The sequence below is a fragment of the Oenanthe melanoleuca genome, chromosome Z, assembly GCF_029582105.1.
Source record: "Oenanthe melanoleuca isolate GR-GAL-2019-014 chromosome Z, OMel1.0, whole genome shotgun sequence".
In the NCBI taxonomy this organism is placed as follows: domain Eukaryota; kingdom Metazoa; phylum Chordata; class Aves; order Passeriformes; family Muscicapidae; genus Oenanthe; species Oenanthe melanoleuca.
Genome location: NC_079362.1, coordinates 58994120 through 59020031, shown reverse-complemented (window position 1 = coordinate 59020031; position 25912 = coordinate 58994120). Strand labels below are relative to the sequence as shown.

At 39.3% G+C, this 25912-nt stretch overlaps 2 protein-coding genes across 4 annotated transcripts in view; both read left to right on the top strand.

Moving 5' to 3' along the window:
• The window catches only part of MAP3K1 (mitogen-activated protein kinase kinase kinase 1), a 56940-nt gene extending 44453 nt beyond the window's left edge, over positions 1 to 12487 (top strand). For all 3 annotated transcript variants that reach the window (XM_056513077.1, XM_056513079.1, XM_056513078.1), the window contains exons 12-20: positions 852 to 943; positions 1159 to 1348; positions 1661 to 2924; positions 3824 to 3976; positions 4918 to 5080; positions 6460 to 6591; positions 7622 to 7764; positions 8237 to 8368; positions 9818 to 12487. In XM_056513077.1, coding sequence (XP_056369052.1) covers positions 852 to 943; positions 1159 to 1348; positions 1661 to 2924; positions 3824 to 3976; positions 4918 to 5080; positions 6460 to 6591; positions 7622 to 7764; positions 8237 to 8368; positions 9818 to 9967 — 2419 coding nt within the window. In that variant the 3' untranslated portion in view covers positions 9968 to 12487. The remainder of the gene's footprint in view (positions 1 to 851; positions 944 to 1158; positions 1349 to 1660; positions 2925 to 3823; positions 3977 to 4917; positions 5081 to 6459; positions 6592 to 7621; positions 7765 to 8236; positions 8369 to 9817) is intronic.
• A 3112-nt stretch (positions 12488 to 15599) lies between these two features.
• Positions 15600 to 22992, top strand: SETD9 (SET domain containing 9). Its single transcript, XM_056513075.1, has 6 exons — positions 15600 to 15718; positions 16377 to 16732; positions 18375 to 18498; positions 19449 to 19564; positions 20602 to 20707; positions 22848 to 22992. Exons 1-6 carry the CDS (start codon positions 15633 to 15635, stop codon positions 22933 to 22935), a joined length of 876 nt encoding a protein of 291 aa, XP_056369050.1. The 5' UTR covers positions 15600 to 15632; the 3' UTR covers positions 22936 to 22992.
• The last annotated feature ends 2920 nt before the right edge of the window (positions 22993 to 25912 follow it).

Sequence of the window (25912 nt, the reverse complement as noted above, 5' to 3'; positions counted from 1 at the left end):
TGTGGATTGTAAATATATATCTTTGTTTTGCTAGCCTAACTGCTCCTGGCAAACTTCCAGCTTGAAATATGTAGGTTTTGAAGGCAAGTTATTGTATGCTTTGTTTTCATAAGGGCTTTTTCCCCTGCTAAGTAAAGGAAGATGTCGGGTGCAGTCATGAACCCATCCCTTCTACCTATGTTTCTAATGCTTTGGTCTAATTCTCATGACTCTCCTTAGAGCTATTAGCAAGTACTCCTCAGCATGCTTCCTACACATCTTTGCCATGAAGTAGTAGCAGTAACATAACGCTTGTGATTTGTAATTCAGAGTGTAATGATAGGAGATGGTTATTTAGGGTGAATTGCCCTTGGCTCAAGGCTTCCTGTCCTAGGCTACTCTGTTTGTTCTGCCAGGCCAACCATTTCTTCTCCTGTACTGTAAACCAGATGCAGAACTCCACCAACTTGAGTTTTGTCTATCATGGTGTAGTTTCTAAGCAGCATTTTTTCTGAAACTGAAGCTAGAGATTCCCCAGCAATAGTCTAGCAAGAGAATATCTAAAGTTCAAGTGACAAGTGAAATAGAACTGGTTTTATGCATTTGGCCACATTTTGTAAGAAAACAAGGCAATCTGGGGGCTTGTTTGTATATTAGTGATAGACACTACATTTCTGGAAGTATCCTTGTAAAAATGTCACAACCATTGATAGCTTACAAGAGTGGATTATAGAAATTTACTCGAATAAAGTGATGTGAAATAATTTTGCACATAATTCCTAGATTATGATTTTTTAAGTGTAATGAATAGAATGTTTTCCCTTGAAGGCATTTGCTAAAGGAATTATTTTTTTGGTTTTACTTTCTTGCAGTCGAACAAGTCAACTTTCAGTCTCAACACTGTTGGAGATGTGTAAAGGTCAAGCAGGCGAGCTGGCAGTTGGGAGAGAAATACTTAAATCTGGTAATAATAACTCTTCATATACAATTAAATTATAATTACAAGAAAGTAATACTGGAATTATCAACTACAAGCATAGCAAAGAGAACAGTATTCCTCTCAACAGTTTGGAAAGGGACTAATTTAGGCTAACAGTGAGTAATTCTGTATGATACAATTCTGATCTCTGTGGATTGTGAACATTATACCTAAACTTCATTTTATCAACTTTTTTATAGGATCCATTGGTATTGGAGGTGTTGATTATGTCTTAAATTGTATCCTTGGCAATGAAATTGAATCTAGCAACTGGCAAGCACTGCTGGGACGACTTTGTCTAATAGATAGACTTCTGTTGGAATTTCCTGGTGAATTTTACCCCCACATTGTCTGTGGAGATGTCTTACAGGCTGATACTGTAGTTGACAGGTACTTGCTTGTACTATGAATGTTACTCTTTGTAGTTGAATTTGTTGTTGGTGATTTCATAAAAGAAGTAATTGTTCTAACTCCTGTAAACAAATAGCATATATTTTTATGCAAAGCATCAATACTTTACAGAGTAAATTGTTGTCTTTTTAAAAACTTCTGACCTGTGAAGTATTTTTGAAGCACCAGTACAACAATAAATATCCTTCCTTCTTCAGAACTGGCAACTAAATACATTATCTTGAAACATCTTTTTTGGTACTAGTTAATGAGAACACGGCAGTGTATAAAAGACCTTTTTTCTTTTTTTAGGTATAAGAAACTTCTCTCCCTCTTGACTTTCGCCTTGCAGTCAATTGACAATTCCCACTCAATGGTTGGCAAACTGTCACGGAGGGTATTTCTAAGTGCAGCAAGAATGGTAGCAAGAGTGCCCCATATTTTTGTAAAGCTGTTAGATATGTTGAGTGTGACAAGCTCAACTCATTATGCAAGGATGCGTCGACGTCTGATGGCAATAGCGGATGAAATGGAAATTGCAGAAGCCATTCAGTTAGGCATGGAAGAAATGCACTCTGGAGAATGCCAACATGAAGACTTTTTACAGCTACCTGTGCCAGATAACTCTCCAGAAACAACAGAAAATAATACCCCTAATAATACTGTGCAGTTATCAGGAAAAAGTGGGAAAGGTTTGAGTGACAGAAAACTGAGTGCCAGTCCAGACGACATTTCTGAGATGCTAGCTGGCCTTGCTATGGGACTTCCTGTTTCATCAGTAACCACTGAGCAACCAAAACCAGCCATTCAAACAAAAGGAAAACCCCACAGTCAGTGTGTGAACTCTCCTCCCTCATCCAGTCATTCCCAGTCACTATTCCCAACACTTCTGTCTCCATCAAACCCATCTGTACCAGCTGGCCCTGCAACAGATGTCTCTAAACTTAGACCTCATGGATTTGTTCCCTGTAAAATCCCCTCACCTTCTCAAACACAGCGGAAACTTTCCCTCCAGTTTCAGCGAAACTGTTCTGAAAATAAAGAATCTGAGAAACTTTCTCCAGTTTTTACCCAAGCCAGGCCATTGCCATCCAGTCACGTACATAGGCCAAAGCCATCACGACCCACCCCAAATGATGTGAACAAGCAAGGAGAAACCTTAAAAAGCAGTATGACACTTGACCTGAATGATATTTCACAGTGTGATAGCAACAGCAGTGCAGTTATACCAAGTGAAGAGACAGTGTTCACACCAGTAGATGAAAAGTGCCGGTTGGATGTTAATGCAGAGCTGAATTCCAGTATTGAGGACCTACTTGAGGCTTCCATGCCAACGAGTGATGGCACAGTTACATTCAAGTCTGAAGTTGCAGTTCTTTCTCCTGAGCGGGCAGAAAATGATGATACTTACAAAGATGATGTAAATCATAATCAAAAATGCAAGGAAAAGATGGAAGCTGAAGAGGAGGAAGCTTTAGCTATTGCTATGGCAATGTCAGCATCCCAAGATGCCTTACCAGTAATTCCCCAGCTACAGGTTGAAAATGGTGAAGATATCATAATCATTCAGCAGGATGTAAGTATGCATATGAGAATGTAGGTTAAGTCTCAACCGAGGGTCACTGAAATTGTAAAGCAGTGCTGTTATATTTCAAAAGGGATAGAAAACATGAAGGTGCTCAATACCCTTTCATAGGAAAGAATATAAACAGTTTGCCACTTGAGGGTGCTAAAAGCATCCTTCTATGTTATTAACAAATCTAGAGAAGATGTTTGCAAGAGAAACACCATATCAACATTTGAAGTGAGAAAAAAGAAAGTGTAAAATTGGGGAAAACAGGAAATAAAACAAAAAATTTTAAGCATAACTCTACTGAGTCCTTATTCTGATTTACTTTGAAGGCAATTGTACAAAACCAAACTGATTTTTGAAAGAATGAATGGGAAAAGATCTTGTCATCCTATCTTGAGAGCAGATGAGAAATACTTTATTAGTCAGAAAAAAAAATACATCTATATTTGCAACTAGATAAAAAGCATATGAAATAATAATATTAGAGAAGAGGGGGTATTTTATTTGTGATCCTTTGAGGTAACATGTAAAGCATAAAATGGATAAATTAAATAGAAAACAACCTGGTTTTGGTTCTGTTTAGTGTAGGTACAAGCTAAAGCCTTAACTAGATATGAGATGAGGAATAAAAAAAAAAGTTGTCCTCCAACTTATGTCCTTAATCTTGCCTTTCACCTTCATGTAGTAACACAGAGGAAGCTCTGTTTCATGTAGTAGAGTTATGTGGGTTACAGAATACTCCGGTGCACTCATCTCAGCTGAGACCTGCATAAAAAGCAGTTCAAGGAAGTGTAAGGGAGGGAAGAGTTATATAAGCTTGAATATTTTCTAACACTTTAGAATGTCTGTATTTTAGATGCATGTTAGTAAACTTGGAATTGATTTTTTAATTTAATTTGCAGACACCAGAAACCCTGCCTGGACATACCAAAGCAAAACACCATTACAGAGAAGATGCAGAATGGCTTAAAGGTCAGCAAATTGGTCTTGGAGCTTTCTCTTCCTGTTACCAAGCTCAAGATGTGGGAACAGGGACGCTAATGGCTGTAAAACAGGTAAATACTTCAGGATAGTACCTCACTTTCTTGTATTTTCTTTCTCAGACCCATTATGTTCCTGCTTCTTTTACTCCCTGTCATGAGTTCTGATATAATACATAATTTAAAAAACCTTTATGTGCATGGTGTTAACTAAGTAAATCCAAGCTGGAGGCAAGTGTTACTATTTTAATTAATAGACACAGAAGTATAACTGAGAAGAGGCAAATGCTTCAGTCAATATTTTTTTAAGGTTTCAGGTCTGAATTGTTCACACTAGAGCTGCTTGGGGCTGAATTAGTGGTAACAAAATAGAGGGAATTTTAGTCCCAACACCCTTATCACTTCTACAATGAACTTGCACCTATGGAATAGATTAAATGTTTTCAAATTGCTCAAGCAAAGAGTATGTGCCACCAGTTATTTCTCTCTTGAAACTCTTTTGCTTGTGAAAAAGTGGGACATGATGATGATTGTGATGCCTGAGGAAATACTCTGTAGCATACCATTACGTCATATTTAGTATGGATCAGAGCTGAGATTGGCTCAAATCCCATTACTTCTGATCTGCCAAGTTCTCCCCTCAGTTGAATTTCTGTAAGAGCTTTAGTTATGAAACATTTAACTGGTAAAATTTTATAAGTGACACTCAGGATCCTATTTCCAGGCCTTTTCCTTCTTCCTTTTCCTCAATATCTGGAAATCAAGGGTTTTTTTCCTAATTTAAACAGAGGTGAAAAGAGGGATGTTTCCCCACTCTTTACTTGGAGAAGTTTTTGTTTTTTCCCTGAAAGATTGCTCTTAATTTTCTGTGATTGTCTCACATGGAGATATGTTCTCAGCTGATGGGGGTGGAGGTAAAAAAGTAGTTCCAGACAGTGAAAATCATCCATTTTTGTTGCTGAAAGGTGACTATAGGACTTAAATGAGGTAAATCTGAATACCATATTTCAAAACAGGTGACATATGTCAGGAACACATCATCTGAGCAAGAAGAGGTGGTTGAAGCACTGAGGGAAGAAATAAGGATGATGAGTCATCTGAACCATCCTAATATTATTCGAATGTTGGGCGCTACATGTGAGAAGAGCAACTATAACCTCTTTATTGAATGGATGGCAGGTAAACAACTGGTGGAAATACTGTTTGAGTCTGGAAATACATAGTGTTGCATCGCTTGAGGTTGTGAATTCACATATTCATTGCTGTGCTGGCAACCAGGATAAAGGTCTACTTGTGGAATGGCTCAAGTGGTCATAGCAATATGCTTAATGGTGCACCCTTTTGTGATTTGGCATTTTCCATACCTAATCTGTCATAGGGTTAAAGCAGTTGGAAACCCTGAAGAAAGATTCTATTACTTTTCCTTCCATTTCTGACTCTAGATGAGAAGTTATAAATCATTTTTGATTTATTTCCAGCTGAAGTGACTGTCTCTCAAACTTGCATTTTCAGTGTATCTGTGTAGCTTTAAATTATTATTAAAAATAACTTTGCTAGAAAGTTTGGAATACCAAACTTTCATTTCTTTCATTTTTGTCCTGAGCTTTCTCATAAAAATTGTCAGGTGACATGCAGAGGCATTTAAAAACCAAAAATTAGTTTCAAATAATGAGCAGTAAGTAATCTTAACAAGTAATCTAGTAAAAAAAATTGAAATCTTTTCATAATTGTATAGAGCAGGGACGAGAAAATCTGTCTTTATTTTGGGAAGTAATTTTATTACTTTTATTAATACTATTAATATGATTTTATGTTGCTGCTGTCCAGTTACCAAGTGGTGTTTTATACATCCTTATTTGCTGTAAAAGGAAGCATTGCTCCCTAACTTATGATCAGAGTGATAACATGCAAAGCGCCCAAGTATGTGTCATTACAAGAAGTAGTGCAGGAAATATTTTCTCAAAATTTAGAGAGTTAAACCTTTTAAGTGTGATTTTTTTTTTTCTGAAATATTATTTAGATAGTTAAATGTCAGGAATTGGGTTTACCTCATTTGAGCCCAGGTTATATTGCAATGAGAGACAAATTGGAAATTCAAAATCTTGAGAATCTGTTACGAGTTTTGGAAAATAAAGAAAGATACTGCTTTTCCTTGCTTGTCAGTGTAGTTCTATGTATTGGATGATAACAAACATAAATTAAGATATTAAGAGGGAATACTTACTGGAGGTTGCACTTAACTATTGCCTCAAAAATAGTTAATGTTCTGCTGTTTACATGTTAATGTGAAATGTGGAAAAGTGTTGTTTTCAAGGAAGTATAAAATTATTAGGAAGGAATTATCATTTTGTCTTTAATGTATGCATTTACATTTAGAAAGTAATTAGGAATGAACTACATCACTTTTTGCCTATGAAATTATTTTAATTTTTGAGGTTAGGGGAAGGAGGAATATTTATTAGAAATACGAATATCAAGTTCCAGTTTTAGGATGCAGTGTTGAGCTCTTATTAACAGAATGTGTAAGTGTTGATAGAATGTACTGTTTTATCTTTTAGGGGGTTCAGTTGCTCATTTGTTAAGTAAATATGGAGCCTTCAAAGAATCAGTTATTATTAATTACACAGAACAACTGTTACGTGGCCTTTCTTACCTCCATGAGAATCAGATAATCCATAGAGATGTTAAAGGTGAGAATTACTGATAAATTTTTCTAAGAAGGAATATTCAGAAGGCAGCATTTGTTTTGGCCTGAGACCTGTTTGTTCTCTCAGATACCATCAGGAATGGTATTTCTACTGGGTTTGTCTCATCATTTTTAAGAAATTCTTGCTGAAATTAATCAAAACACTAGTGAAATTAATCAAAATATTCATGGCAAGCTTGTGGATATTTGTTACCAAATATACCATATTTGCTACCAAAGCTTAGAAAAAATTGTCTTTCTCGGTTTGTTAAAATAAGATAGGAAGTTGCCATATAGTTTGAAACTACTTGTGCTTAAATAATGCAAATATTTATATTGAAATTATAGTAAAATCTGTGAACAAACCAAGATAAAGAGGCCAGATTTCTAATGTGTGGAAATATTGAGATGAGTTTTCTTCCCTCATCCTAATTGAAGATAAATACAGTTGAACCCTGAGTAATGTGAACTTTACTGGGAAATGCCAGTCTTACTGAACTTTTCCCTTTAATATCACTATAGCTGTCCACAAACTGGAGATATATTTATACAAGTAGAACATATTGATGGCAGATCTTTGTCTTTACTAATTCCACTTGAAATAGTAAAACTTTAAATTTCATTTAATTATCTTTAAAGCAACTCAGGGTTGCTTAATAATGAAGTAACTTTAAATTTCATGAGGACCTGTAGGCAATGAAAGCCTCTAGGCTTTGGGGGTCACCATTTTCTTCCATTATACTATCTCCAAGCATTGTTCCAGAATCCTGTGTGTTTGCCCTACTTTGAAAATTTGATTGCCTCTCAAAATCTCTCGAACAGCCTCAAGCTGTGGGCAGTATCATTCAGGCATAACAGAAAATTGAGGTTATTAGACTGTATCCTTGATTTTTAGATTTCCTTTATACAGGGTTGGGGAATGTAAAACTGTTTTAAAGCTTTGAAGTGGAGGGAGGAAAAGTGTCAAGTGTCTGTTCATCCTTTTGCCTTTAACAGAAAGCTAACCAACTCTATTCTTACTGTGCTGTTGACAGGTGCCAATTTGCTAATTGACAGCACGGGTCATAGATTAAGAATTGCTGATTTTGGAGCTGCAGCAAGGTTGGCATCAAAAGGAACTGGTGCTGGGGAGTTTCAGGGACAGTTGTTGGGAACTATTGCATTTATGGCACCAGAGGTAAGAAACCAATTTTTAAAGTTATTTCAAAAAGTTTGTTTGAACTCTTGAAGCTCATTCAGGTAGCTAAATAACAGAAAATTGCTGTATATGCTTCAAATGTGTTTCAAATGCCTTTGTTCTAAAGATTACGAATTATTCCAACATGGTAATGATGACATTTCTTTCTTGCTGTCAAAGTTGTTATAAGTGGTTTGCTACAAGATACAGGTATCACAAGTTACTAACATGACCATTTGCTGAAAAGTTAGCTATTGCAAGGTACTTTGCTTGCCACTTCCTTAAGTATTTTACTTACTAGATCTCTAGACCTGTGTAAATCTTGTGGCATTTACATCACTAGTCACTCTCTTATCCGGAAATGTTAATCGGAATACACTTGTTTGTTGATGTGTTGAGGTTTACTTCTAAATGACTCAGAGCTAAGAGACTTTGAAGCATATAATCTCATTTTTGATGTCTGTCTGTTCAGGTCCTGAGAGGTCAGCAGTATGGAAGGAGCTGTGATGTGTGGAGTGTTGGCTGTGTTGTCATAGAAATGGCTTGTGCTAAACCTCCGTGGAATGCAGAGAAGCACTCCAATCATCTTGCTCTGATATTTAAGGTGAAGTATTTGGTTATTATCAATATACTACAAAAGATGCAAAGTAATCTTTGTATACAGCAATGTGAATTTTAGAGAAGTTGCATGCTGCAGGGGTTGTTGCGATAGCTTTTTTTTGGTTTTGGTTTTGTTTTTTGTTTTTTTTGTTTTTGGTTTTTTTTTTTGTTTTGTTTTTTTGGTTTTTTTGGTTTTTTTTAGCTGTTAGTACAGAAGCAATACCGGTACCAATATAATCATACTTGCTTCTTTAAAAAAAAACAAACTGATACAAAAAAAAAAGATACTTATACATGATATTCAGAATCATAGAATTGTAGGTTTGTGTTGGAAGGGACCTTAAAGATAATCTAGTTCTGCCTTCTAAGCCACTGGGAAGGTGCTGGGGCACCTTCCACTACAGCAGGTTGCTCAGAAAGGTCTGTTCTAAGATATAAAAACATAGTGTAACAGGCTAAAAGAAAAATAGGGATAGACTTGATCTTAAATTAGGCAGAAGATTTGAACTTTCCTTACAATGCTGTAAAATACAGGGTTTTTTTCCATAAGCGATTTGTGTTTGTATTCAAATTTCAAAGTGAGGAAAGTCCTTTTGTAAAAGCCTGATGTTCCACAATCAGATTTTGCTGAAAGATGTTTTCTATTATGCCATGCTGTATGTTAATTTTGCCCCTTCCTTTGCTAGGTCATCCACCTTGGCATTCTTGTTCCTTAGTAAAATCAGTTAGTTATATTTAATTCTAAAGGTCCAGTTGAACTGTAGGGTGCAAGTAAAGGAAGTGTTCACAGAAAACAGACATTGTATATACGTACTCAGATATGTTCTATGTAAAATCACTTGTGATAAGAGATGTAATTGCCTTGGTTCTGTGTCTCTGTAAATCTGGTGGTGCCAGATTGTGATTGATTTCATCAATAACTGAATTGTAGTGTTCCCAGTCATCCTGCTTTAATTCATCTAGATAAAATTAATTTGGTAGGGAGACACCTGTGTCTTCCTGAGAAATATTTGCCTTTGGGGTAATAGCAGTAAAGGCAGTGCAAGAAAGCACATCCAGTTTAACTTCTTGTAGTGTAACATCGTTCAGTTTAGTCTCTCTCCATGGTGACTCATGCTAATTAATAATGAAGGCAGCTAGTAGACTAAAGAATGTGCATACGTGTGCTGTAGGAGTTTTTCCTACGGTCTGCTCAGAGATATCTGCAGGATCTTGCTGTGAGAAGAACTTCTAGAGAAAAGTATCAGGAGGGAGTCAAACTAAAAAGCAATAGGTGCAAAGACAATAAACAGCAATTAGTAATGTAATCTTCAAACTGCAGTAGGAAACATACTGAATGGAGAAAAGTTCACAAATCTAACTCATCACCTGTAATTATCAGTTTGTAGAATGTTTTTGGGATAGAAGAGAGGTCTTAATCACTGACTTCTAAAAGTTATTTCCCCTTGTTCAGATTGCTAGTGCGACTACTGCTCCATCAATCCCTACACATCTGTCTCCGGGCTTGAAAGATGTGACTCTTCGGTGTTTAGAACTTCAACCTCAGGACAGACCCCCTTCTAGGGAGCTGCTGAAACACCCAGTCTTCCGTACTACATGGTAGCTACTTATTTGTAAGGCTGAAATACTGAAGAAAATGCTACTGAACATACAATAACTGTCTTGCAGTGCAGTTAAGCACAGCAAATTACATCATTCTGCTGGCCTTAATGATAGATACATCAAGAGCATAAGGCCAGTAGGGGACCCTACCTAAGTATGTGATTGACAAATCAAGATCTTTACCTAAGCTCAGTATGCAACATTTGACAATTCGTGCAGAGATTTGTAAACTGTGCCTTTTCAAACATCTGGCTATATGTTAACATAAAAGTATTTTTCCTTAAATAATCTGCATGATTATTTAGCAGGTAAGTGATTTTTATTTTATTTAGAGCACTTTTTCAGCAGTATTAGAAGCTGAGAGGCTCAAGATCTATTTTAATATAGCAATCACTGTTCAATTTCACATGTAGATGCTCTGCAATTAGTAATTTTTCAGTACTGGTTAAAAGGGCATTCTGTATCTGTCCCTTTTAATTACATTATGTTCTCTGAATAACAAATCCAAATATTGGTGGAAACTTTAAAAAAAGCATTTGCCTTCCTATAAAGTAAGAGCAGGCACTCATGGTTCACTGTGCATTTACTGCTGGCCATGTAATTTCTTTTGAAATCAAAGTTTTTCTTTGTATTTTTAACTTTCATGAAAAGGGGATATTTTAAAATAGTCTTTAGAAGAAAAGATGCAAGCTGTGTCCTGGAATATTTTCCTGACACGAGAGTTTTAAAACCAGATTTGCTGGAAATCTGGGATAAAATGCCACCTTCAACAAGGATATGTTGAAGGCTCTGATAATATAGGTTATTTAATAAACAAGATTGTTCTGTATAAAGCAACTTAGTCTGAACCATGCTAGAAGTTGTTGAGCCTTTTTTTTCATATAGCAGTTTCTTCTGGCAAATCGTGTAGGGAAGTATCATGTCAAAGGCCCCCAAACCCAGCTCCCTTTAAAGTTTTTATGGGAGACTTTGGCATGTACTTCAGTGTGAGCAGGTGCCAAATGAGCAAATCTCATTCTTTGTGTAAAGAAACTGAGGTTACATTCTCTACTGATAACAAGTTTTACCTGCTGTTTTCCTTCTGCCGTACATCATCTATTTACTGTAGCAATTAGTGATAATTTAATTTGAAAATGATAAAAATATTACCGTAAGAAAGGTATTTATTTTAACAAGAAACAAACTTGGACTTGAAGATCAGATAAAATAAAATGTGAAGTAAAGCTTCACCTGTAGTGCAAAACTTGTTGATTTTTAGGAGCTGTGGGGTATGTTTTTTTTAAACAGGTTTTTAAAATTATTTTAAAGGCAGGTTTTTAGATTCTGATGCATGTAATTCTGAAGGAAAATGGCAGCTTTTTCTTTTGCTTTTTTAAAAATGGGGATCTTTTTTAATCTAATAATGATTGTGTTTAATCCATTTTGAAAAAAAATACTGTTAATGTTATAACTCTTCAGAAGCCAGTTGGATTGTTGGACTCAAATAGAATTGGTTATTTTCAAAGACTCAGGACAAACTAAATAAGCTATAGTACCTTAAAAGTATGTAATACAAATTGGAAACAAGACATCTTAAAGATAAGTTTACATGAATGATAGTGCTCATACTAATAAAAGAAAAAAAAACAAACAAAACCCATGTCATTAGTTGTGAATGTGTTTCTTTTGGAAATTTTACATTCCTTTGTTTTTGAAGATTGGCAGACTTTGAAGAGTTAAAAAGATAATACCGAAATGTGAAGTTTGGTAGCTCTGTTTTGTACTTGACTTTTTTTTTGACCACTTTAGAATTTCTCATTCTAATAAGATTGTTTCCAAGTCTTTCTTATGTGCAAGCTTTAAAGGATGCACTCTTGCCAATTCATGTACTGGAAGATCAGTTGTCAGATTAATATTGTTTCTGGCAGAAATGTAAACTGTATAAACTGATGAACCTCAGCTAATCAGTATTACTATGTAGATCACCATGCCTACCACATTTCAAACTCAAACTGCCTCTTAGGTGTCCAAATGCATTTGTTTGAGTTTGCATTTCCCTCGGCTTGCTGGTAATTGTGGTGTTTTTAAAATGGAGATGTGATGTAATATTCTTATTTTCTTTGGATCAAAGCTGGACTGAAAATTGTATTGTGTAATTATTTTTTGTGTTCTTAATGTTATTTGGTACTTAAGTTGTAAATAACGTCTACTGCTGTTTATTCCAGTTTCTACTACCTCAGGTGTCCTATAGAGTTTCTTCTACCAAAGTTCACTTTCACAATGAAATTATATTTGCTATGTGACTGATTCCTAAGACTTCCAGGGCTTAAGGGCTAACTTCTATTAGCACCTTACTGTGCAAGCAAATTTTACAGAAATCTCTGGGTTAAGAAATTTGGCTTCATTGTATCCTTTGTTATTTTAAATATATCAAGATATTTTAATTAAAAGTTTTTACCCCATTGAACCAATTTTATATAGTATAATTTGTACGTATTTTGGTGTTTCTTGTCTTTATAGTAAATAAAAGTTTTTGAACAAACTTTGTCCTTTGCTTACTGTAAGCCAAACACATTCCTTTTACTGATGGAAATAAAATATCTCTGGTACACTTCACTGTTCATACACAGTTTCATACACTTGATATATCAAGTCTTAGTTTCTAATATTAATGACACGAGTGAGTGAATACTGGCCTACATACATATTTATATATCTTGGGTGAATTAATAAAGAATGCTTAGTTAAAGGGCAGCAACAAAGACTAATTTCTGTTTTTAAAACTTCTCTTATGACAGCACTGTTATCTACAAACCTCACTTGATTATGCCTTTGAGCCAAGAATTGTCTATATTTTCCATTAGTGCAAATACAACAATTACCTATTCAGGTGAGCCAGTTAGGTCAGTTGTGGAGCCACTGAAGTGTATGTTGGAAGTTAATCTCTTGTTTTATGTTTCTGGTGAAATGATTCTGTTACTTGAGATTTTAATAGGAACCATAAGCCTTTTCTTATTCAGGCAATCCATATATTGCAAAGCTAGGCTAATTTCAATGCTTGTCTTTCTCCAGATATTTTTGAAGTCTTAAAAATTAATCTTTTTTCATGGAAACAGATTTCAACTATAGACTTTCTTGTGACTATAAATTATGTATTTCTAAGGACTGAATTTCTCTAATATTTTCATATTAGAATATGAAATATTCTAATAATTCATATTCTAATTAATATTCGTCAAAGTATGAGACTTTCTCCAGGTAGAAATGAGGTGTATCAATTCACTAGAAAATCTGGCAGCAATAAATCAATAATAAATTCAAATAAATCCTTTTCAAATCAGAAAACTGTACTACCTGAAATGTCAGAAAGGAAAATACATGGCACGGATTAAGTAGGAGATAAACTGATTATAATGATTAACTAGAGAAGTTACACTACTGTGTCATACCTGTTATGTTGCAGCCTCTTTTTATGGAACAAGGGATGGCAGACATCACTGGTATCCAGCAGATGGCAGTGAATTTCAAAGACACCTACTTAGGGTACCAAGGGCATGTTCAGTACTTCCACGGGCAGAGCTCAATGCCTGGTAGCGACTTCTTCGGTGGGAATAAAATCACATTTCTGCATGTTGGTCGTGGGTTGAAGTCTGATGGTGTTTCATCCTTTGCAAGTTCTCAGTCGAGGCTAAGACTGCCTCCAGAACACATTGGAGTGCCCCAAGGGTCACGTATGTCTTTTCATCACATGAAAGTGGGCAACTGTGACTGCCCTACTTTTAAGAGCCACAATATGCATGTGTTGTGGTGAATGTGTGTTGTTTTCTGATTATAGCACACGGCTGCTGAAACGAGAGTTCCAAGTATTAAGACCTTTCTTCCCTGTAATGAACGTGGAAGGCCAGGAGATGGCAGGGAAGCACTTTGCGGCAGCCACTGTGCCTTTTCCTGCTTTTTCCCTCAATTTCTTGAGTTTGCAGTAGCCGATTGCTCAGCTCCTGTTCTTGGAAAAGATGAGGCAGACCAACAGTAGAAGTTAAGTGATTATGGAATAAATTAAGACATAACTTAATATATTTGTGAAGCTCTGAGATGAGATGAGAAATTAATTCTGGTAGTTACATTGTTTCGGGAGCCTGTCTCCATTTTCCAAACCTTTGTCAAAATTTCAGGTTGAGGAAGGAGTGTAATCCAAAGGAAGGTTTTGAGGTCAGATTTCTCTGTTTACTCCAAAACCAATTCTCAAACGCTCCATATTTTTTAAACTGCTTTCCAAAGAAAGTAAAATACATGCATACATATATGTTCTTATTTTCCCAGTTCATAGCCAGTGTTAAACTAGAACTGCAGATAAAGAGCAGCATCCAAAGATAGGTATTCAATCAGCCAAAGGACAGCAGTGGCCAAAGATAATAACAGTACCCTTATCTTTACAGCTGTAGTGGTTTGTAGAGGATGATTTGGGGGACATTGCTAATTTTTGAAGACAAATTGCTGAGCAATTGTTTTCCTCACTGGATTATTTAAAATTACCTTAGAGATAAATAATTGTAGAATTTGACAGAAAAAGGGCTTATGCCTGTGTTTGCAAATGTTCATGATTTATAGCATATCCCTTCAATCTGTTGCTTTGATACTTGCTGTACATCAGTCAGTCGGGAGCGCCTTTAAATCTACAGTAAGTTATGATGCTACAAAGTACAACTCATATCTCCTTTTTACCACAGCCATATGCTAGCTAAAAGCATGGACAGAAGTGAAACAGGTGTCTGTAACTGAGCCACTCTTTTTATGACATGGATCACAACTTCGGAGGACAAGTCTTAGGGGGAGCAGCTGAGGGAGCTGGGGTGGAGGTGGGGATGGGCTCAGCCGGGAGAAAAGGAAGTTCAGATGTGAGCTGCCTGAAAGGAGGTTGGAGCCAGGTGCGGGCCGGCCTCTTCTCCCGGGCCTCAGGACGTGAGGACCTGGCCTTAAGCTGCTGTGCGGGACCTTCAGGTTGGATACCAAAAAGAATTTCTTCACAGGGAGGGTGATTTAACATTGCAGTGGGATGTCCAGGGAGGTGGTGGAGTCACTGTCCCTGGAGATGTTTAAGGGAAGACTCAACAATGATACTCAGAGTGGTGTTTGGTGATAGATTGGACTTGATCTGAGAGGTCTTTTCTATCCTAATGCTGTGATCATCTGAGGCACTAACAGCCCTTACCATCGCTGGAAGCAGGCACTGGACAATTTTGGAGAGGTGACGGTGTTAGGAGTGGTCTTTCATGGCCGCGTCTAGATACTTTACAACCACCTTTTAATCTGATCTTGTGTTTTTGGATTGCTCAGTACAACACAGAAGGTGCAATGTAACATTGTTCCGAAAGAGAAGTGTGTGTATTTACGCCTGTAAGTGTACACCAAAGAGCTATGTTTTGCCCTCCCCGGTGCCTGCCGCTCTCCCCGTTCTGGGCGTTGTGCGACCTTACCTGCGGCCCAGAGCGAGACCCGGGGCCGCACCCCCGGGCCAGGGCTGCCCTCACGGCCCGGCCGCCCCTTGGCGCCCCGCCGGCCGCTCCCAGCCAATGGCAGCTCAGGACACAAACGCGCCGGCGTGTGTCCGGAGCGCGGATTGGTTGTCGCCGTTAGCGCGGGCGCGGCTCGGCGGGGGGCGGTGCCAGGGCCGTGAGGGAGCGGCCGCCATGCTGCGGGAGCTGCGGCGGCGCTGGCGCTCCTACAAGTACCGCTTCGTGCCCTGGCTCGCCCTCAACCTCCGCCGCCAGCGCAGGTGAGGCGCGGGGAAAGGTCCCGGGCGCCAGCCCAGACCCCGCTGCCCCTCGTCGGGATGGGCTGGGGCGCCGCAGGAGTTCGCTCGGGTTTGTCACACAGAAGTGCAGCATTGGTCGCCTCTTGGCTGGTGTGAAATTCTTAGTCAGATAGCTTAAAATGGTGCTTAACGGTGGAGATAGATACATAAATAATTTCTTTTTGGCAATATGTGTATGCCCTGTTGTAAAAGTAGTGTTTGAATTTAAATTACTACGACATGGTTATAAGTAACAAAATTAAAATAATTAACTGAATTGAAACCTTCCTTGCCCATGTAATACCTGTCTTGCTTCATTTAAGGTGTAATTAACTATTTGTATTTTTTTAAGTGAGCAGTATGATAATTATGTTTTATTTTCAGTGCCTTTTTCACTGAGAGCTCAGTAGGGTTTAACCTACTTGTGGTAAATAAATAAAACAGGTACTCGTTTTAACTAAACAGCTAAACAGTCTCTTTTAGTGTTACAAACAGTGGTTTGGCTTGAACAAGCATGAAAAGAAGCTTGGAGTTTTGTAAAACAATAGTATATCAGAGTTACTGGTGCTGCAAAATGGGTCTTCTGTATTTAGGGAAAAAAGTAATATATGTTTCTAATTGAAAAATACTTTCTTTACAGGACCCTTCGATATGTTCCTGAAAGCTCTCAAGATAAAATAATTGCTGATGAAGACGTATTTGAAACACTACTGAAAACATTTAAGGCACTCTTCATAAACAGCTTCAGTAGACAAGCAGATATTCTGGCCATACTTCCAGAAGTCAAGTGTCAATATCTGGAATTACTGACTGTGGAGCAGTCAAAAGTAAATTCTTGTAATCAGGGTCAGCACGTGTCTAGTCCTGAGGAGGTTTTGTTTAACACACTTGGGTTCACTGTTAGCAGAGACCGGAGTTCCCTCGCCTCTGCTGGAACTGGAGTCTTTGTTACCAAAGGTTTTGTACCAAAAGGGACAGTTGTGTCTATGTATCCTGGTAATGGAATATTCTTATTTTTTATTAAGTTAGATGGGACTTCTAACTGTCTGACCATGGAATGCCAAAGATCTACACTAATTTTTATTTTATGAGTTTTCTTTCTGTCATCCTTAACAAAATCACCAGTTAGGCTGCATGAGAATATTTATAAACTACCTAGAGTTATTTTGGAAATACAAAAAATAATACTGGGAAGAATAATTTCGTTTATTAAAAAATATTAGTGATTAAAGCCTGATTTTCCAGCAGCTGCAAAGCTTGTTCCAGATTCTTGAAATATAAATGCATGGGAGAAATTTAAAGTAGATGAACAGTGCAGTACAAACAGTACATTTTAATTCCTTGGGGTTTGTGTTTTGGTCCAGGATATGAAAAACAAGGTTTTGAGATCTCCACACAGGTCAGTAGACAACTGCATGAGCTTCTTCAAAGTACAGAAGTACAAGATGGAGAATAAAAATAAAACCTTCATTCTATGAAGTATATTTGGAAAAATCAATAGTTCTCTCTTATTTCTTGGAACTGTATTTGCATACATTTGTTAAAAAGGTTTGTAATTCTATCAACTAACAATTCTGCTGAGTTGCTTTGGGTTTGTGTCTGTCTCATCTGCCAGCAGAATCATCCCCTGTGGTCTCTGCTTGTGCCAGCAGTGCAGGATCAGGAGCAGCCCAGGCATTCGCTGGGCAGTGGAGTGTGTCATGTGGGGCCTGGCCATGGCCGTTGATTACTCGTGAACTAATTGTCGAGTGTCAGCGAGAGAGCCTGCCACTTCTGCAGCTCACTTGGAATTTCAGGCCCATGCTAGATGTGAGCGTAGGCTCATTCAGAGTCTCCTGTAACAGCTCTTCTGGCACAAGAGGATGGGCTGTTGAAATGCCTTTTCAGGGTAATGAAGGAGCCCTCCGGGCTGGAGATGGGACTATGTGTACAGGGACCGCTGCCTGCCTTCAGCCTTTGTCTGGTTCCTTGTGAGATTGCAGTGCAGGATTTCTGCAGAGAAGTGCTGGAGATGTAGTGGCTGTGAGGGATGCAGCACATCTTCATGAAAAATGGCAAGCCAGTCAGCTGTGGCTTTTCTGTGCTTGGAAGTTGTGGCAGGTTAAATCCTCTCTTCAGATTTGGGAAATAGTCTGCTGAAATAATTTGTTCTTGGTTTGTCATTTTCCATCTCCTGGACCAAACAAAATCCCTGGGGTAATGAAGGGAAGTGTTTCAGATTCTTTGCTGAATCTGTGTGTGTTTTTCAGATTCCTGACACAGTAGTAAAAAAAGAGCTTAGTATTTTAAGCTATGTTTTCCTGAACAAATATCCCCTGATGCTTTCATCTCTGAAGCATGCTAGTTGGCTGTGAGGCTTTATCTGCCTCTACAAAGATACTTGGTTCAGGCCTTCTGTGATTGCCTGTGAGGCTTCTCTCTTTGGAATGTATCACCTCATTTAGTTGAGAGGGGATTTTTTACATCCCAAAAAGTTGTGTCTGTTAGCTTGTAGGTTTACAGATGTCAGTGTCACTAAGTGAGAGGAGACCTCTCTCCTACCTGCTGTCTCTCCTTTGAGTTTCTGTGTGGAGGGGACTGTAAGCCCATTCTGACAGTTAACTTATTTTCTTCTGAAATAATATCTGTCTTGCAACAGGAACAGTATACAGAAAGCATGAGCCCATCTTTTTCCAGTCCCTTGGCAATCCCTTTATTTTTAGGTGCATTGATGGGGTCCTTATTGATGGGAATGATAAAGGACTGTCAAGATCAGTGTACAGGTAAGCAAAAGAAATACAGGATTGTTGCTCATCTGATTTAAAACAGGAGTACTCCTTGCCTCACTTCCTATTTCTTACCCTGAGTTATACATGATTGTTGTCCACCTGAGCATTGCTCATAATGCAAACAGCACAAGGGTAAGAGATTCTGGATGTAATTCAGTATGTACTTGTGTCTTCATCTGTAACACCAGTGAGATGCATTTCAATGTAGAGACTTTCCTGTGCAGAAGATAGTTCTGCTAGAGCAGGATGTATGTAAAAGTATTGAAGTGTTTCTGAGCTGTTATTCAGACCTGCTTACTTCAGTTTATTAAGTTCAACTCCCTGCTCCTTGCCGTGCTACCTAAAGCTGAACCGTATGTCAAGAGCATCAAGCACACGCTCCTTGAGCCGTGACAGACTTGGTGCTGTGACTGCCCTAAAGGGGAGCCCTGTGACCGGCCACCCTCTCAATGAAGAATCTTTCCATAATGCTCAGTCTGAACTTCCTCTGACAGAGCTAACTGGTTGATTTATTGTAAAATATAATTTGTTGCAATATGTGTTTAAATATGACATGAAAACAATTAGGAGAATGTTAGAAAATAATACCTAGTTTGAATATTAATACCTACTAATGCCAGATTTTAATTTCTGGAATGAGTTTAATATTGTAATGAGTCTTTGTATTTTTAGAGATCAGTGAAAGGTGTTGACACTTCTGTAATGGTAACATTAGATATTGATTTGTGGAAGAGTATGTAGTACTTTTGTGCATGTTCTTCCACCAGAATCTGATGGACACCACAGAATAGTGTGAGATGTTGGTCTGTGCACGTGCCCTCCACCCCAGGTGGGTTGGGCAGCTGCAACTTTATGCAGTGACTGTGGCCATTCCGGCAGAGGAAGTAAGATAACCTATTAGGCAAATGAGCCATGATCCACGCTCACGCTGTCAGGTGTTTCAGGTCTTGCAGCAGAAGAGATCAACTTGGCCCTTTTCAAATGAGTGATGAGAGCTGGCTCACAGCCACCCCGCAAAACCCACTGGCAGTGGGACAGTATGTCAACAACTGCTCACATGGTAAGTTGCCAGATAAATTTTACAAGTATGAGTTTGGCTTTATGGATATAATGATCTTGAGGGGGGCAGTAGTTCTGTTTAAAACAAGCACTTACGGAATAAAACATTTCAGATGCTTTTTGTCACAGGTAAGTGTTAGAATCCTTCCATGCAGCAACGCTTTTCCTTTTCTCACTGATGCCCCAGTTTCTCTCCTGGTATGTAGAATGAAAGGCACACACCCCAAAAGTGAGATGGTGGGAAAGGATATCTGGCAAAGTACCACCAGACTGAGGCAATAGAGATTTGCAGATCACGTTCCCCAGAATGGTTCCAGGAGGTTTCATGAGAAAACTGTACACAGTGACATAGACTATAAGATTCTGTCACTGCTGACTTTGAACCTAAAACCTTTTCTAGACTTCCTTACATTTAATCACAAAGTCTAGAAAACCGTTGTTGTAATCTCACTTGTTGGACCTGAAGGAGGGAGCTACTTACTCTGTGTCATTGTTGATCATAAGTAATTCATGGGAACAGTTGTACTGTACAGAAAGTTGAATTGATACCATACTCAGCTAAGTGGCTTTCATAGCCTGCATTGCACTAAAGATTCCCTGCCTCCAAGAAGCATTCAGAAAGGTTGCCAGGGGTTGGCACAGAGATCCAGGGCTGTCCCACAAAACTGTTCCAGGTCATGTCTGTGTAAGTGGTGATTTTATCGTGCTTGTATTTCTGACATGTTTTTTTCACCAGGCAAAAATATTTTTCAATTTTTTTTTAATTGTAAGAGCAAACATTGTACATTTGGACCATTTAGCTGTGCTGTAAGCTACCCCTGACATTAAGCAAGTTGTGCTTCTTCACAGACATGTTGATAACAGGGCAAAACTCCTGTGGTTGATTCTACCTGTTGTGTAATTCAAAATATTCCTCTGTACCTCCTAACAGAGGAATGGTTCTCAGGCTTGATAAAGCATCTGGTTCTGTAGCAGTACATTTGATGTTTTTACACATCTGTATGCCTTATCTAATAACTTTTTTTTTTTTAATCCTAGAAAAAGCAGCAAACGTGTGTTACCAAGAATTTGATGTGCCAGGACATTTTCCAGTGGAACTGAAACAGTATCTTCCAAACATTGTCTACAGCCATGACATAGAGAGGTTGGCAGCAAGTGAAAGAGCTTGTAGATTTGTATGATACAAAGCATACTGCATGTGTAAAGAAAAGACAGACATGGTTGAAAAATAACAAACCGTATGAAGATGAGTTACACAGAAGTGTGCAACTGTATGGGAGATTTACCTCTCTGAATAGACTAATTTTAATTACAAGATTCTTCATTATTTTTTCCACATTTTCACAAATGAAATCAGCATAGCTCTGAAGACACATTTTTACAAGCAGTTGTTGCACTATAGTGCAATTCTTCTGAATCCCATAAAGCACTAGTTGTACTTTGTATTACAGTACTAGGCTTTTCAGTACATATCTCAAATCTGTTTCAGCCTTGACCAAAGCCTTTCTGAGATAATTCAGGTTTAGGCTTCTTGCTCTCTGTTCTCCATGTCTTCTTATGTGACAAATAAGCAGATGAATTTGCAAGAAGAAAACTAAAATTGTGAAATAACATACAATATAAAGACAGGGACTTAGAGTTGCAGTACAGTTAGTAAAATTACAGCATCCCGGTTATGACTTGAAAGTTCACCTTTTTTCAGACATTAGAGCACTTGGAAATCTTTCTCTTATTATGAAGAGATAATCCTCTTCATTTCAAGGATGTGTAAGAATTTTAGAGCAGATATCTGAACTTTTAATGTAATTCTGATTTAAGTACTCTGAAATTTCATTGGAGAAAGCTATGGTGCATATTGGAAAAATGGCTTTTCTGATTAAACTTAGAGTTTGTTGAGTCAGGTTTGAAGATGCACTTGGAATCTGCAGATAATTAAATAAATGCTCATAAAATAAGCAGTAGAACTAAATTCTCAGGAAGCCTGGATGCTGTACTTGAAGAGTTAAAGCACATAAACTATGGAACTGCTTCAGGAAGGGAGAATTTTGTTCTTGCTTGGGATATATCCAAGAAAATAACATCTTCTGGTCATCATTTCTCCCAATATACAACCACCAGACAGAAGCTCCCATCTGCTTCTAGGTCCTTGTTTCGATACTCATGTATACAGTGCTGACAACATAGATTATCTGATTTCTAGATCTTTTCTGTGTCTTAGGAAAAGTTCTCAGTACTTATTTACCTTGTTGTTTCGTACATTTCAAAATGGCCTCATGCTAAATTTTTTATAGTGGAGACTTTGGTTGATGCTGTTTTCCTCTTCCTGGTTCATCAGTATCTAAAGCATGTGCTCTCCTTCCTACAACATATATTTCAGCTTTAGGGCATGGTCGTTTACTAAAAGGAAGTTTAGAGGGCTGGGTTTCTGTATTTTTCAGCTGACTGAGGGAGCTGGGGTTGTTCAGCCTGAAGAAAAGGAGACATGGAGGTGACCTATAGCTCCCTGAAAGGTGCTTATAGGCAGTTGGGGGTTGGTCCCTTTCACCAGGCAGCAACTGACAGAACGAGAGGACACGATCTCAGGCTGCGCCAAGGGAAATTTAGGTTGGATATTAGGAAAAAGATTTTACGGAAAGAGTGATAAAGTACAGGAATGGTCTGCCTGAGGAGGTGGTGTAGCCACCATCCCTGGAAGTGTTTAAAAAAAAAGACTGGATATGGCACTCAGTGCCGTGGTTTAGTTGAGATGTTAGAACACGGGCTGGACACGATGGTCTTGAAGGTCTTTTCCAACAGAGTGATTCTGTGATGGTTGCCCATCGCTGCAGATGGCAGCAGATCTCTGTTAGCAGTTAGGATCTGTCTTCCTGGGTGTGCTGGGCCCTAGGAGAGATGCTTTAGCCAGCTGACACCTGCAGACAGGGCTGTCCACAGGAGTGGCTTCTGCTGCATGAACTCTGCTTAGCTTCTGCTCCTGTCTGAGTAAGTGTGTCTCTTGCAGTTTTGACTAATTCTTTTCATCTCTGAATGATTGTGTGGTACAATTGAATGGGAACTTTTTTTTTGCATACCCACACAGGTGTGGTAATTATATTGGTTTTGCTTATATTTGCTGTCTGTATTCCAGTGTTGTTTTTCCGTGTTCCCTGCCCTGCATTACGCATATTATTCAAAACTAATATAGATGAGGCCACTGGTTTAGCTTCTTGAAATGAAGAATTGAAAACAATTGAAAGGGGGGTGTTAACTGTTCACTTTCACATGTTTTGCTTCTTCTTTTGCAGCCACTTGAGGTGTGTAGTTCTTGTCACTCTCAGAGACATCAAGGAAGGAGAAGAACTTTTTTCAAATTACTACACTGTTGTCAGCTGAATCAATAGATTCAGAACTGAAGAAATATGTGTCAATAATATATGTGTGGTGCCTGTACTTCAAGCTTCATCACCATTCTTGTGTAAGGGAGAGCTGTAGTTTTACTATCCAGAAAGCAAAACTGTAGGTTTAAATTTCTCTGAAATTTTTTTTCTCTGCAAAAAAGTCTACATTTCATGCACAGGTGAAGATTTAACCATTACACCATTAGTTTCTCAGCTGTCTGCTGTTGTTGATACTTCTTCATATTGGTGTTCAGCTGTCCATAAGGTAATTGTAAAATTAAAACCTGAGTTCTGTACATGTAATTTAATATACTGGATTGCATAGTTGTCTTTAACTGGGACTGTTGTATTTTCCCATTTAATTTCCTGTGCTTAAAATGGACACAGCTAGTAAGAATGACTTTCCTCCTGAACTGTGTAGTAATATATAATGCTTGTTCTCATAAGCAATGTAATGCTAATTCTCAAAGTAGTTACTTTGTCTTTTTCTGGTTTCTTGAAGTTGACCCCTTTGGTGTTAACTTGTTTTAAAAAACACAGCAGTGCAGGCAGTTGTCCGCGTCTTGTATGATTTGTGTGCTCCCATTTTGGAGCTGTCAGTGATGTTGGAGACAGGAATGCGAGACATACTCACACTGAATTCATGCAGAAACAGCCAATTTTTATTGATGTGTGCCTCCTTTTATAAGGGCTTCAAATTTCCCGTGGTTGGTCAAGGGTCTTAGCTCTGCCCAGCTCACTGGGCAATGGTGTGGGTGCATTCATACTTCAAAGGGAGTGGCTGGGGTCTCCTGCTTGAGTTTGGGTCCAACCTATCCATAACATGCCTGGGGACTTGCGACTTCTTATTCTGCAAGGATCTAGGCTGGTCAAGTAAGTGTGATGGCCAAATGACAGCTGTAGCTGTCACGTGGAGCTGTGCTGATGGGCCCCTCAGCTGTGCCTGCGTGGTGCGCTGTCATCTTGAGGCCAACCTGAGCCACTGGCTCTAGCTGTGCCTCTCCTGCCTTAGGAAAAAACACGTGCTGCCTTGAAACCTTGTCCAGTCCTTATTCCAGTGATTCACTGAAAGTTTACTGGCATGCGGCAATTTTCATTACTCCTATTCTGCAAGAGGACTTCATTAATCAGTTGCTGGTATAAACAGGACCAGCTATTCCCATGTTAATTTTTGCTGCTGTCTGCAAACTGCTTTCAGAAAGATGAAAACAGTATTTAACAGAGTCCAAGCAAGTCCAAGCAAGCCACCCAATGAATTCGTGGTTGGCATAAACTCATGAGAGAGGAGGAGCTGGGCAAGGCCGTGCTGTTGAGAATTGGTTAGTGATTGGGGCAGCCCTGCTTAGCTGCTGAGGCATTCTCTCCTTTTCACAATGCAAATCTTTCTTAAACGTGTTAAACTGTTAAACGTGTTCTGCTTCCAAGCCTGAACTTTGCCTGTCACGTGCACTTGGAAGTCTTTCACTGCCAGAGGAGGATGGCTGTTTCAGCAGGAGTTAACCAGCAGAGCTCTGAGATAGTGGCATCAGGCTCAGCACGGATTGTGCAGGTTTCGTGGTGATGCTCAGGGAGGCTTCTAGTGACATTCTTTATGTGTTTGCTGCCTGTAAGGGATCAGAACAGTGATCACCTGTCTGCTGACGAGGATGGTCATCCTCCATGACTCTCAGGATCCCTTCTCTCTTGAGCTGACTCTTCCCAGCTCTCTGGGAGGTTATTGGGACCTCTTGAACCATGGAGGAAGCTGGATGTCAATAGCACTTGCTGTGTTCCTGGTGTAGGGGCTCAGGCAGCTCCTACGGCGCTCTGGAAGGAGGAGAGCAGGAAAGATATGTGTGTGTGTGGTGTATGTGCTGTTCCTTTTGTCCCTTCTCCCTTGCTCTTAAAGCTGCTGTTTTTTCCTGGCCACTGCTTGTCAGACCCTCCCATAAGCTGATCTGACTTGCTAAGCACAGTAACACCACCACTACTCCAGGCTTTCTCTGCTGTTATGTTCTCTTGTATTGCAGTGAGCAGAAACAGCTCATGGAAAACAGCTCATAGAAGGGCCAGAGTGAGCTAGAGAGCGGGAAGCCATAGGTGCTGTCAGAGCTGCTGCTTGACTCCCTGGGTCTTACAAAGCTGTTCTTTGAGACAGTTCTGTTTTGCACATAAAGGTGATGCTGTCCTTGCTCGACATCTCACTGCCTTGCCAGGCTGCTCTGCTCACCACTGCAGACTCCTCCCATGCTGGCTCTGGAGCTCACCTGCCAACACAGGAAACGGCGTCAGGAACTTCAGCAAGAGGGAGAGGTGGTGGTCTGCACCTTGAAGAGCTGTGCTTGGCTGGCCTGTTGGCACAGCTGGCAGCTGTGTGCCAGCCATGGCAAGGGAGTGGGTGGGGATAAGCAGCCATGCTGCAGGGCAGGAGTGGGCCCACGGCTGGGCACGGTGAAGGGAGCAGGACGGCACCTTTCTGCTGGGGCACTCTGGCCTCCTCCCTGTCAGAGGGACAAGACTTACTGGGAGCTTAAAATTACTTTCCCCTACAGAAAGAAGAGAAGAAGAAGAGAAATCCAAGAACTAGTAGAGAAAGTGTTTTATCAAACTGATAGCCAAGGTTTGTGCTTGCAATGTTTCTGCCTTGTAACTTGACAAAACAAGTCAGCCGGTGCGGCAGCAGCAGTGACTGTTTGGGTAGGTTTGGGGGTGAGGGTTAGATCATGCTGTTCATGGGGTTCTCGAGCTCAGCAAGACTTGAGCAGCAGCCCCAAGCCCTGTCTGGATCCGGAAGCCCTTGGCAGCCAGTCACCCACTTTGCTGGGAACAGTGCAGCAGATTCGATTGGCTCTGAGGAGCGTGTGCAGCCCAGAGTGCAGTGAACATGAACACGGCACAGCAGGATGACCAGGATGGGCTGCTTTGACCATCTGGAGGGAGCCAATAGAGGCAGATAAATAGACTCTGTGTCTGGTGGAGAAGAGCCATGGAAA